At 29.4% G+C, this 14,696-nt stretch overlaps 1 protein-coding gene across 1 annotated transcript; it reads right to left on the bottom strand.

The window, feature by feature from the left end:
* Positions 1-2,156: 2,156 nt before the first annotated feature.
* Positions 2,157-6,170, bottom strand: LOC101491511 (cystathionine gamma-synthase, chloroplastic-like). The gene is given in 11 exon segments (NM_001279021.1): positions 2,157-2,280; positions 2,484-2,602; positions 2,715-2,810; positions 3,473-3,580; positions 3,723-3,809; positions 3,920-4,123; positions 4,227-4,286; positions 4,658-4,826; positions 4,930-5,003; positions 5,303-5,406; positions 5,711-6,170. Coding segments are annotated over 11 exon segments (1,605 nt in total).
* Between the last annotated feature and the right edge of the window lie 8,526 nt (positions 6,171-14,696).

Raw genomic sequence — 14,696 nt, 5'->3', positions numbered from 1 at the left:
ACAAAAATAGATCAACAAAAAAAGTTGATTAAATGTTCACATAAATGAGACCGAAAATAATAATAAGTTTAACTCACTAATTTTGTTATTGTAAAAGATTAATTAGTTATGTGAATGTATTAGTATTTTATTTTTATTATTAAGCTGTTTAATATTATAAAAACTAATTTAATTAATAGTATTAAATGTATACTATCTCTGGTTCTAAATATATATATATATATATAAAAAAGTAAAAAATACAAAAATAGATCAACAAAAAAAGTTGATTAAATGTTCACATAAATGAGACCGAAAATAATAATAAGTTTAACTCACTAATTTTGTTATTGTAAAAGATTAATTAGTTATGTGAATGTATTAGTATTTTATTTTTATTATTAAGCTGTTTAATATTATAGAAACTAATTTAATTAATAGTATTAAATGTATACTATCTCTGGTTCTAAATATATATAAAAAAAGTAAAAAAAATAAAAAATAGATCAACAAAAAAAAGTTGATTAAATGTTCAATAAATGAGACCGAAAATAGTAATAAGTTTGAATCACTAATTTTGTTATTGTGAAAAATTAATTAATTTTGTGAATGTATTACTATTTTATTTTTATTATTAAGCTGTTTAATATTATAAAAATTAATTTAATTAATAATATTAAATGTATACTATCTCTGGTTCTAAATATATATAATAAAAATAAATAGATCAACAAAAAAAGTTGATTAAATGTTCACATAAATGAGACCGAAAATAGTAATTAGTATTTTATTTTTATTATTAAGCCGTTTAATATTATAAAAATTAAGTAGACTTAAAATATCTTAAACTTTTTTTTTATTTAAAGGAGCTCATTTTTATTTTTCCTTTAAACTCCTAAATTTGTTGAGCAATCTTGTTGAATATGAGTTCAAACATAGATATATTCTCACTCAAGTCTCATATAAAAATTAAATTAAATTAAAAAAAACTATATTATATCCTTAAAGAAAAATAGTAAATTTTTTCGTATAAGAAAAAATAATAAATTATTTTATTATATATATATATATATATAGACACAAGATAAATGATGAACTTATTAGATTAATTTAAAATTTAACTAGAATCTAATCAAATATAAATAAGTTGTGTCAATATAAGATTGGATATTGTAATAAAACATGAAAATGGATATTATAATAAATACTTACACTCAATTAAACTTTCGAAAATAAAAATTGTAATAAAAAATGACATCTTACTTTTTAAATAAAAATAGTTTGCAAATTATAATTCATTTCTGTATTATCTTATTCTTATAAGGTGGTTGTTAGTAAAAAAAAGTAAGTTAAAACTATTAAGTATGTAGAGAACATCTTTCACCACTTTGTGACTCGACACAGCATCATCATTACTTTACACAAAAAAAACCAATCAAACTTAACAGAAGAAACTAATATATTTCTTTATACAATTGTCAAAAACTAACGTAGGTGTTATATTTTTTCATGGACTAGAATAGTTCGTATCCAAAATTTCAAGAGCCAATTAGGATTTTTACTATTTTAACATTTAATTTTGAATTTATTTAATCGTCAAGATGCCAGTGCACAACAAAACTCAAAAGAGTATCAAAGAATTTACCAAGCTCTCCCTATAAGCCAGATACAGCTCCAACCAGCTAAAGCAATGATTTCATTAAAAACTTCAAATAGTTCAATTATTAAACCTCAGTTAGCAAAACAATTTCAGTTTTTCAAACTGTTTCACTTTTTCAGTTTTATTCAGCGCAGTTCGATTTGATTCACTGCTTCCATGAGAAAATCACTTTATACTCAGCCTTCAATAAATTCATTTTCTTTAAATGTTTATAAGAATCGCGGTATTAAATGTCAGGGAGATTTCATTTTCATCACTTCCAACATCACATGTTCAGGGAATACAAATCAAAGACCATTTCTCTTACACAAGCCCAAGCAGACTATTAGGCGATCATAACTCAATTGATTCACCACACAAGAAAACAAAAAAGAACAAAGAACACTCTACTCAGTTTGCGAAAGTAATAGCTGCAATTACATGCAGCGAGTACCCGATTTATGTTCAAACAAAAGAACGTAAAACACGATTGAAGACATGAAAAAGAAAAAAGCTTGGGGTGAACAATGAATACTGCCTATATGGCTTCCAGAGCTTGCAGGATATCAGCCTTCAAATCCTCAAAATCTTCAACTCCGAAGCTGAAGCGAACCAAATTGTCATAAATCTTATATTTGGCCCTTTCTGATGCAGGAAGATCCCTGTTGCAGAATACATGAAAAAAATAAATACAGCTACAAAGGACCACTTAATTAAATAAAACAATGTAAATTTGACACTAAAAGCACAACGGGCCAACAAAAAGATTTCATTTAAGGGGACACATTCAACTAGGACCATAGCCCATGATAAGTAGTGTCAAATCATTAATATGAAAACATAAACAAGGAATCTAAATGAGTACCAGTAAGACAAAATGGCCGGTTGATCCACAATGCTCTCACAGCCACCAAAAGAGGCTGCAATATATGGGATTTTAAGTGAATCCACAAATTTTATTGTGGTTGTTAGATCTCCATCTATCTGCAATATTGGCAAGCAAACTATTAAAATATGCACATAATAGTACCAACTTCGTTGTAACAAATAAACGTTGGTTATGGCTTGCAAAAACATATTTGATTAGCAACCCCACCTCAAAACTGACAACGCCCCCAAAACCAGTCATTTGCCTCATGGCAAGCTCGTGTTCAGGATGACTAGGCAAGCCTGGATAGTATACACGCTTCACCTGCCAATAATATTATGACATTAGAGACGGTTCACATCAAATGCAGAATAAAAAACAATTTCATTTCATAACCTTTCATGTGCAATCAGGCCATAATACTGGAAATATGACAATGACATTATACAAAACAGGAAAAGATAAAAAAGAGTAAATGATTTGACAATTCAAAAAAAAAAGGAAGAACCTGCAGTGAAACACATTATCATTTCAAGAGGTATTCCACAAAACAGCTTAAGCACCAATCCCAAAGGTTACAAGTAAATAAAACCATTATAATAACACTTCCTATTGATATCATTTACAAGACCACAGCAGACAAAGAAGGGTTTCACATTTAGGAACCTCTGCATCAAAAAAAAAACCCGTCTGCTTACTGGTGCAAACTTGGTTCTTCCAGAATCATTTACCCATTACACTACTACTACGAGGAACATAACATTTGATGTATGTTGGGTGAAATACATAATCAAAATACACATCAACATAATAATTAAATTGTATACAGAGGAAAAAATATATAATCTAAATAAAATCTTCAACCATAAATTTCATTTTAAATATAAATATAAAGCGTAACTTAACCCTACTTGTGCACAAACTCATTCAAAAATTTAAAAAATCCCAATTTAATAAAACAAAATATCGTAGTACTGCCATGGTACCTTGGGATGTGCCTCTAAAAGTTTGGCCATCCTCATTCCGGTTGAATTCTGCTGCTGTACACGAAGATGCAATGTTTTCATGCCTCTGATGAATAGGTATGCAGCATTCTGTAAACACATTTGCACTATGTCAGGCACAAAAACCAATTATAGTATTCTTACATGGAAAATACATTTGTAACATATACGATCAAGAACTCAGGCTTGTAGAAATGCTGATCAAGAACTCAAGGCTTGTAGAAATGCTAACCGGGTTAAGAGCACCGCCCAAAATATGATGCAAAATTCGAATTTGTGAAATCAACTTATCAGAGCCACTTATGCATCCACCAAGGACCTGAACCAGAAAGAAATGTTTTTTGGTTCAAAACTACGAATACCTGACGTAAAATATGTGTTCTGTTTAATCAACGAAATTTTAAAGAACAGGAAAACAGATTGCCTTACATCATGATGTCCACCCATGTACTTTGTACAAGAGTGCATAATCAAATCAGCACCAAGGGCAAGGGCCTTCTGGTTCAAAGGAGTTGCAAATGTACCATCAATACAGAGCAAAGCCCCATGCTTATGGCAAAGCTCTGAAACCAGCTTAATGTCAACACATCTCAGGAATGGATTGGTAGGAGACTCAGTGAAGAAAAGAGACACCTGCACGTATGAATAATACCATCTGAATTCAACACTATCTATTAATTTGAATAAATAAGAGAAATGCACAAAAAGGAAACCAATTACTCTCCCCAGCACTTACATTGTTCTGCTCCAATGCAGATTCCAAGGCTCCAACATCAGCAGGATCAACCACGGTGGTCTGCTCAGAAAAATAAAAATTGTTACAAATTATACTTATAGCTGTAAGTGCCCAGTTCAGAAAGGAAGCATAAAAGACATCTAAGCATTAAGTACCCCAACAAATTTTTATGCAAGATATGTACACTAAGTGCCTCTATCAACCATTCACTTTCAAGTTTCAAAGCAGAGTTTTTATTACTCTAATAAAAAATCCCAGGGAATACAAGTTGGAGCAGAATATGAAAATGAAAATGCAAAACAAACTTTGACCACGCTTTCAATTAAAACATTTGCACTACTCTTTGAGTTACCTAAAGAACCACTGACAACATTTAAAAATAACAGTTTTTCAAGCACCATACTAAAGATCCAAATCAGTGAATCGTATACCGTGATCCCCATCTTTGGAAGCACAGTCTCTATAAAAATCCTAGTCTTCCGGTAACAATCTGTAGTAGTCACAAGATGTCCACCAGCTGGAACCAGCGCCATCAACAAGACTATGCTAGCACACATTCCAGATGCCATTAAGACAGTTGATTCAGCTCCTTCGAGTTCACTGATTCAACAATAACAACAAACCTCATTAAAATCTACCACAGTACCACACCGCTTCAAACATTACAAGATCATAACAATAATATCAAACCAAACAAACAAACCTTATCTTCTCCTCTAAAACAGTACTGGTTGGATTGCCATAGCGCCCATATTCATAACTAGTCTGACGTTTCTCCTGTAAAATGACAAAAATGTTATCCAAAGTAGCTATGAAGCACTAACATAGACATAGCCACGATACTGAAACATAGACACCGGCAATATTTTGAAAAAAAATGAAAGTGATTTAACGTAATCACATGTATCAGGCCAACACAGACACGTGTAGGACACCAAACACAGCTTTAATCTGAAGTGTCTGTGCTAACCTAGCACACTAATAATTAACATTTTCTCCCTCATTTTTTAACATGACAAATTCATTGAAAAGGTAAAATTGTAACAGTTAAAAATAAAAATAAATAAAAACAGTACCTTAAAATCAATAAGATCAGCGGTTTTCTTAAAAAAGTAGGCAGAAGTGTTCACCACAGGAGTGGTAATTCCATCAGTCACGATACCCCTACCTAGTCTTTCAGCTGCATAGCACAAAATACAAAAACTAATCAATCAAGTTAGCTAACAAAACATACTTTAGTAAAAAAAATCACAAAATCTTGTACCCAAAAAAAAAAATCCAAAAAATAATCAATCAACTTAGTAAACAAAACATACTTCAATAAAAAAACAATATATTTGTAAACTAGTCACATAATGTAAAATTTAAATAATATAAACCCAAAAAACCTAATTTTGAAAAAAGAGGATAAAATATGTAACTGAAACAATTAATACGAAAACCTAATAAAAGGAACTAATCATTGAAAATGAAATTTAATATACCGGCATGAATCGTTTTGCTTGCATCGGATTTCAAAAACTTAGAATAAGAACTACGGTTAGTCTGTACAGCCCCATTTTCATCAACGGCGACAACATTTTCGTCGGCGACGGCGTCGAGGTCTAACGGGGGAGGCGCTGTAGTCGCATCAACAGTTGATGCAACGGCAGGCACCGGAGGAGCCCCAGCGGCGGGGTTACCGGAACCTTCATTAGACCACGAAGCAGCTACGATTTGCGCGACACCGATGTTGCTACAGTTACGACGAGCTTTGGTGCTGAGTTGACGCTGAAAGTTGGGAGGAAAACGAAGGATTGGAGATGAAGCGGCGTAAAACGCGACGGAAACGGCAGCGGTTGGGAAATGACGAGTACGACGGTTGTCGAAGGAAGGAAGAGATGCGAAATCGGGATCTGAACGACACTCAAAAGTTAAAACGCGGTGGAAACTTGAAACGGCCATTTTCGTCGTCGTTTTGATAGTTTGGTGAGTTTTTGTGTTTCTGTTCCTTCCTACACCTACTATCCCTTCTGTACCAAACTAACACAAATGAATGAATATATCTTCTCGGGGAACTTTTGGTTTTATTTTAATAACCTTGTTGAATTCAAACCTTATATTAACTAGTGATGATTTAATATTAATAGTAACTTACACCTGGCATACGCGTCCCCTTCTTTGTCGGTTTGTTACTTTACTCACTCATTTTGTTTATTAATTTTCAAATTTAGTCAGTATTTACTTTGAACCTTATTAATACAAGTTGAATTGTAGTTGTCATAAAAAAAAAAAATTAAACAATTTCCAATTGTAGTGGAGGTAGAATAGTAGGGTGTAATAGTTTTTCTATTAAATTTTACCTCTTATTTATATTATTTTATTTTAAACTTGTTTCTTATTTACTTAATCAGATAATTAAAAAATTAATTTGTAGATTATAGTTTATAGTTGATAACTATTAAGTTAATTAAAATATTTGATCAAACTAGTCGTTCAATAATCAACTTTAAAATGTAAAATAACATAAAAGTAATTCAAAATTAAAAATAAATTATATCCTTAATGTTTAAAATATTTTAAGAATAGTAATTTAAAATTTATTTTTTATTAATGTTAAATTTATTGATTTGATATTTTATTTTATTTATCTATTTTATTTATTTAAAATTATACAAAGTGCATCAAATGATGAAAAAAAAAGTAGATCAAATTTTAATTAATCATGTACATCTAAATTACTAATTTATTATGTATTATTAAATTAATAATTAAAATTTGGTATATATTTTCAATTAATGTATTTTCTTTAATTTTATTAATATAATTTAATTTTTTAGTATATTTTATTTATTAGCATGTATGATAGAAATAAATTATTAACAAAATAGGATGAAGTTGTTAATTTATTTTAAATAGAAGAAAATTATTAAAATATTATAGCACGTTCTTTTTTTTGACACATTTATTCAATTGTATTAACTTTAGTGTAATTTTTTTCTAATTTATTGTATTTTATTTAATTTTATTAATATAATTTTTTTTTTATCAAAACTAAAAAAACTTATAAATTTACGATTATGCCCTACATTAGGTTTATAAATAAGACATTTACGTTCTTTACTTATTAACGTAGGGTATAATTATCTGCCATTTACGTAATAAGACATTTAATCAGACATTTACGTTCTTTACTTATTACGTTTATACCCTTATTACGTTTATAAATTTATAAACGTTCTTTATTTATTTTTTTTCTTCTTATTTATAAGACATTTATGTTGATAAATTTTAATGTAGGGTATAGAAAAAGAAAAATTAAAAAAAAATATAATAGGAAAATAACCTTAATTATACTTCGATAAATATCAATATTATAAAATCAAACGTCTTTTTTTCAAATTCAAATTCAAATTCAAACTTTGTAATTATTGTAAATATATGGTGATATCTTCAACTGAAAATCAAAATAGAAATAGTGAAAATAGAAATAATGAAATATTGTGAATTTTAACTATTAGGAGTATACAAATGCCGGATTAGATTGATTTTGGTGTGTCCCTTATCCGGTCTTAATATTTGATCGGATCAAATTTTAAACCATAATCCGTCAATTAACTCGATCAAATTCGATGAGTTGCAGGTTCATTATAGACGTGACGAAATAAAGACGAGGTCGAGTTGGTATTAAAACAAGACGTCAAATAATAATACTTAAACTTCTTTTTTTAAAAAAATAATTAAATATAAAGAAACTTATAATAAATTACATATAATTACCACTTACTAATTTATTTAGGACTACTTATAATATTATTTTATAAATTATAAATTATTAAATTAGTTATGCAATTGATAATTTTTTTAGAGATGATGAATTAATAATAATCTAAAATAATAAAAGAAAATATTTGTTTTTAAAGTAATTTGATATGGTTCTATCTTGTCTTTGTTTAGTTTTTATTATTATTTTTAAAGAACCAGATCAAACTCATCCCATAACACAACAAGAGCGGAACTAGTCGGATTTTATATACCTCTATTAACTACTCTTGTTAAAGTATGATGTGACCGGCAATGGAAAAGTCGGGCCAAGTTGCCAATATGATACATATAATACATATAATCAATAATTGATATCTATCAATCTGATACATATAATATAATTATGGCATCGAACCATAACTTATATTTGGTAAAATTAGTCCGTAATTGATATCTAATAATTTATAGTTGATAATTGTTAAATTAAATGAGTGTTTAATAAACTTAGAATTTTAATTAGTTTGAAAATGTAAAATAATATAAAATAAATTTAATCAATTAATACTTAAATTATTTTTAAAATTGTAATAAATAAACTATTTATTAATTAGATATTTTTTATTTATATAACTAAATTATTTATAAATTAAATAAACTTTTTCGTGGTTATAAAATTTTGAAATTTTGGTTTTGGTCCATATAAAAAAAGTCACATATTTTAGTCTCTACAAAATTATTATGCAAGTAATTTTAGTTCATGTGGAGCATTAACATGTTCTTTTAAATAATTATTTTGCATACATGTTTACAACACTATACAAAATTTCTTCACAAAAAATAAACTTAAAAGTTAATTAACAGGTACATATTTTAATGACTTTTATCTTTAATATATAATATTTAAAAAAATTCATAGTTAATTCATTTAAAAGTAAAAAAAAAAAATCTATATTTGTGTCGATGGACTTTTAATAATGTTTTAAATATGTTTGTTGAAAATAATTCAAAAAATTTAAATGTTGGAGTATATTTCATTTCAAGAAGAACTAAAATAACTTGTAGAATAATTTTGTACGGACTAAAACATGTGATATTTTTTTACATTGACTTAAAATGAAATTTCTAAATTTTATAGGGACTAAAAACTTATTTAATTTATTTATTTATTTTATATTATAATAAATAAGTTATTTTAAATTATTTACTTTAAATTATTATTTGTTAAAACTATTTTAAATTATATAAATTATTTATTTAAATAATTTTTAATGTTATAATAAATAAATTATAAAGGATAAAAAAAGTACTTACAACAACAAGATAAAATTGAAAGAACAAATGATAATATAAATTATAAACTCATAAATTACTAGAATTATCTTATCAACAAATGCTATAAACTATGTAAACTCATACATAATTGTTACTAAACAGAGTTTATAGTTTATAAATTAAATGTTGTAAGCTCATTTGTTGGTTTTACCAAATAGAGTCTAAATATAATTTTTGTAATTTAACTCATTTATACATATGATTTTAGTTTTTTTATATAGAAATTATTTTATAGATACAAAGTATCTATTATCGTTTAAGAATGAATAATCTTTAAAGAAATATGTTAGACATAAGGTAGCGCTTGAATTTTTGAAATATCTGAATTTTTTTTCATATATTTGAAGCTGAATTTTGATATTGTAACTAATGGAATACTTATATGACAAGTAAGTTTTGTCCACCCTAACCATGTTAAAAGAGTCTTCTAAGACAAACAACAATACAAATTGTAATCCTTAAAAGTACATGCTCAAGTGATTCATTTACCAAGCAAATCAAGAAATTCTGATTGTTTTTGTCCTCTCAACAAAAAGAACACTTATTAGTAAGTAGCTATGATGTTTGACGAGTACCACGTCATAACGCAGAAACATAAAGTATAAAGAAGAAAAAAGGAGGATATGCTTGCAAGTGATTTGGTTATTTATTATAATTTTTTAAATAAAAATGTTAATATAATATATTTTAAATAAAATGACATATAATATAATAATTTAGAAAGATTAACATCTATAAAATTATGATAAATTTTTTTAAAAAATTAACTTTCAACTTTAAAAAATTTATTTTTATAATTTAATTAATAATACATGAATAATTAATGTATTTAAATAATTCTATGTCAGGAAATTGTACGTCACTTTCTTTAAGATATATCAAATCATCATTTTTTAAATAAAAAATATGAAGAAAAAAATTATCAATTTTTAAAATAAAAAACTTATTTCATGAATTGGTAAAGATAAAGGGATCAAAATGTTTAATCTATTCATTTTAATATTATTCTATTCAATCTAGCACTTCAAAAAATAATTATGAAATGAATACTATCAATATATTTATACATTATTACATATAAATAACAATCATATATTTTAATATAATTTATTAAATAAATAAAAAAAATAAAGAGAGAGTACTTCTTTAATAACAATTCTCTAAAAATATTTATATTTTTTGAATCCATAAGAATGTTTATTTCTTATGGTGTTTATTATGGGAAGCACCATTCTGTTAGAGGACCACTAAATTTGATACCACACATTTAAATATTCAGCCATGACCATTCAAATTAAAAGCTACAAATCATTCATGGACCATCTTAAAAAAGAAAAACTACGACATTTAACCAATAACCACCAAATGAAAAAGCAATTCTATGTTTCAAAAATGATATAGAATTTTAAATGATAAAAGAATATACAAAACATATACAACTAGTACTTGACATAGGGTTTATCACTTGTATATTTCTTTTGTAAAAACAAAATCACTTGCATATTTCTTTTTTATTCTCTGTTTCCATTTTCAATTTACTTAGCCCGATTTTTTGTGTTAAAATATTCATATTTTGGAATATGTGATAATTTTCCTCTAAGATATGCAATCATGTGTTAATTTTAGTCTTTATTATTGTTAATATATTAACATTAGTTTAACTCTTTATTTTTTTTAAATAGTTTGAGAATTATTATTGAATAGAAGAAGAAACATGTGGTTGGTCCTCAATTACACAGGGTTCTAAAAACCACATAATCTTCGATCCAAACCTGATCGTGGACAATACATAATATATATATGAGCCTGTTTAGCAAAAACATTGGTCATTTTATTAAGTTTTCCATTAAGATGAGTATTGATAGTTCATAAATTAAAGTTCATCTGACAAATGTCAATATTAAGTTGAACGTTATTTCTCGAGTTCGAAATCGAGGTCTCGCAGTTGTGTGAGCTAATTATAGCGATATTTACTATCTTTTTTGAGAAAAGAAAACGAGTAATGATAAAAAAAAAAAACAGAAATTAAGCTTTAGAGAGCAAATATCAGCATCAATCATACCCAGATAATTAAAAGGAAGGAAAATCAAAGAGACTGTAAAAGCAACCCTAACATTATTCTTCGCAACTTTTATATCCCAAAAACAACACTCAATTGCAAACCATATACCAAGTTGCACAATCGTTGCTTAAGCCAGTGCAAGTGCAACATCTATGCAACAACGCCACCAAGTCGTCTCATTAAGGAATGTGCCTTGGTCATAACACATCACACCATTGAGAGCCCAAAAGCTATAACCACCATGAGAAATATATATGTTCAACTTAAAATGATTGTCAATGAGGGGACACCACCTTGTTAAGGGGAATAGTCATACTTAGATGTTGTGTAGTAACTGTGAGTTACAAGTTTCATATTGCCTAGAAAAGTAATGGTTGATCAATATATAAGTGAGACGGACCTATAAATACGTTGTCTTAAGGTTGAGTAAAGATGCGGTGTCCAACCCACTTGTGTGGTTGATCTTGGCTAGGGGTGGGAATAGGCCAGGCCAGGCCAGGCCAGGCTTTGAAAGGTCTGAGCCTGGCCTACGATTTATTTTTTAGGCCTAAGTCTGGCCTACGGCCTATCATAGACTTTTTTTTCGGCCTGGCCTGGAAGCCTATTTAAAATAATTTTTAAAAAATATGAAACAAACATACTTTAAACCCTAAAAAATAATTTTTTGTGTCAAATAATTTTTTTTGAAACAAACACACTCATTATTACCTCTTAAACAAATATGGAAGACTACTGAGTGATTGACTAATTGAACAGCTACCAAATATGAAATGACTACCAAATATGGAATGCTACCGAATATGGAACAACTACTGAATATGGAATGCTTACTGAGTAATTGCTTAATTGATAGAATTTAAAATAGGAAATAATATTATTAATATAATAATAATAATAATAAATAATATTAATAAATAATAAAATATATATAGGCCGGCCTGTCAGACCTAATAGGCTTTTTTATAAGCTTGAGCATGACCTATTTAAATAAATAGGCTTTAAAAATGGTATGAGCCTAGCCTTTTTATTAAATAGGTCAGGCCAGGCCAGACCATAAGTAGGCCATGCCATAGGCCCCTAACGGACGGCCTAGCCTATTCCCATCCCTAATCTTGGCTCAATGTAATGATTCTCTGGACCCTTCATGACCCAACATTAGAGTCGTCGAGTTAATCAACAAAAGGTTAAGATATGTCTTTGGTATGTACATATATTCCATCAAAGCAAAATTTAATCTTAGCTTTTCAAATGTTGTAAATTATAGTTATGATAATTTTTTTTAGGTCTTTTTTACTATATTTGATTAGGGAAACTAACTAATCAATGAAAATGATTCTACAACTTTTTGAACTCTCGAAGAAAATAGATACTAAGCAGAGATGAAAGCCAAGTTTGAGCTACCGAGACACAATCGCTAAATGTATGTTCTATCTTTTTTAAAAAGCAAAATGATATAATATGTAGTAAAAAGAAGCATAAGGAATACTTTAGCGAATTAAAACGGGGATGAACCTAGAAGAATGTAACACTCCGTTTTTTCAAAGGGAGGGTATATTTTTTTTTTAAAGTAATTAAAAACAAACAAAGAATTAAATCAGGAAATGTCTTTGGATAAATAATTGAGTCATTATAATTTACAAGCAGCGGAAAAGTTTCTCCAATTATAAATCCAAAACATTTACACAACGACAAATGGTACATGGAACCCATTCAAATAAGATGTCAAACTGACAATATTAGTATAAGTACAGTTTTCCAAACTAAAAATACTCCAATCCAAAAAGAAGGACACCTAGTCCCTATACATCATCCTAATCTGATCATCCTACCAAAAAGCTATACACCCTGAGTGATCTCCACGCGCCCCGTGAGATCCTCCTAACGTAACTGCAGTCAAGCGTTCCCATCTCCATTCGCGTCCGTAGGGTACGAACCGGTAGGACCGTCCTGACTCTCATCTGAGGGCAAAGCCCAGATTTCCACAATAATTGTAAAGGGTCACCAACCAAAAAAAAATAACAGTTAACACATAGCAATTAAGTTTTTAAATGCTCAAACTAACTTTTCAACTAAGCATGCACCTTAACAGGATTTCCAATATGCGAAAAGTTTATACAATACTTTGCCAATTAAAAATGAAAGTAAAATGAAGTTCTCAATCTCCTAATTAACACATAACAAATCAAGACATGGATAAGTTAATGAGTAATCAATCATCTAACTCAGAGGTGCCACCTATCACGGGTCTGCACAATTTACAAAAAAGCGAAAACCATAAACGTACTGCCTATCACGGGCCCGTACTGTTTTTCGAGGTGCCACCTATCACGGGTCTGCACAATTTACAAAAAAGCGAAAACCATAAACGTACTGCCTATCACGGGCCCGTACTGTTTTTCGAGGTGCCACCTATCACGGGTCTGCACAATTTACAAAAAAGCGAAAACCATAAACGTACTGCCTATCACGGGCCCGTACTGTTTTTCGAGGTGCCACCTATCACGGGTCTGCACAATTTACAAAAAAGCGAAAACCATAAACGTACTGCCTATCACGGGCCCGTACTGTTTTTCGAGGTGCCACCTATCACGGGTCTGCACAATTTACAAAAAAGCGAAAACCATAAACGTACTGCCTATCACGGGCCCGTACTGTTTTTCGAGGTGCCACCTATCACGGGTCTGCACAATTTACAAAAAAGCGAAAACCATAAACGTACTGCCTATCACGGGCCCGTACTGTTTTTCGAGGTGCCACCTATCACGGGTCTGCACAATTTACAAAAAAGCGAAAACCATAAACGTACTGCCTATCACGGGCCCGTACTGTTTTTCGAGGTGCCACCTATCACGGGTCTGCACAATTTACAAAAAAGCGAAAACCATAAACGTACTGCCTATCACGGGCCCGTACTGTTTTTCGAGGTGCCACCTATCACGGGTCTGCACAATTTACAAAAAAGCGAAAACCATAAACGTACTGCCTATCACGGGCCCGTACTGTTTTTCGAGGTGCCACCTATCACGGGTCTGCACAATTTACAAAAAAGCGAAAACCATAAACGTACTGCCTATCACGGGCCCGTATCGTTTATCGAGGTGCCACCTATCACGGGTCTGCACGGTTTTCAAAAACGTAAATCATAAATGTACCGCCTATCACAGGCCAAAGTACTATTTATCAAGGTGCCACCTATCACGGGTCTGCACGATTTACAAAAAGGATGAAAATGCATGAACATATACCGACTCCATTCACAACAAACGTTAAGCAAATGCAGATATTAAAAGATTCCCCATTTTTAATATCCATTTAACTTAAACGGTTCTCAA

The sequence above is a fragment of the Cicer arietinum genome, chromosome 3, assembly GCF_000331145.2.
Source record: "Cicer arietinum cultivar CDC Frontier isolate Library 1 chromosome 3, Cicar.CDCFrontier_v2.0, whole genome shotgun sequence".
In the NCBI taxonomy this organism is placed as follows: Eukaryota; Viridiplantae; Streptophyta; class Magnoliopsida; order Fabales; family Fabaceae; genus Cicer; species Cicer arietinum.
This window is presented reverse-complemented; position numbering and strand designations above follow the sequence as displayed.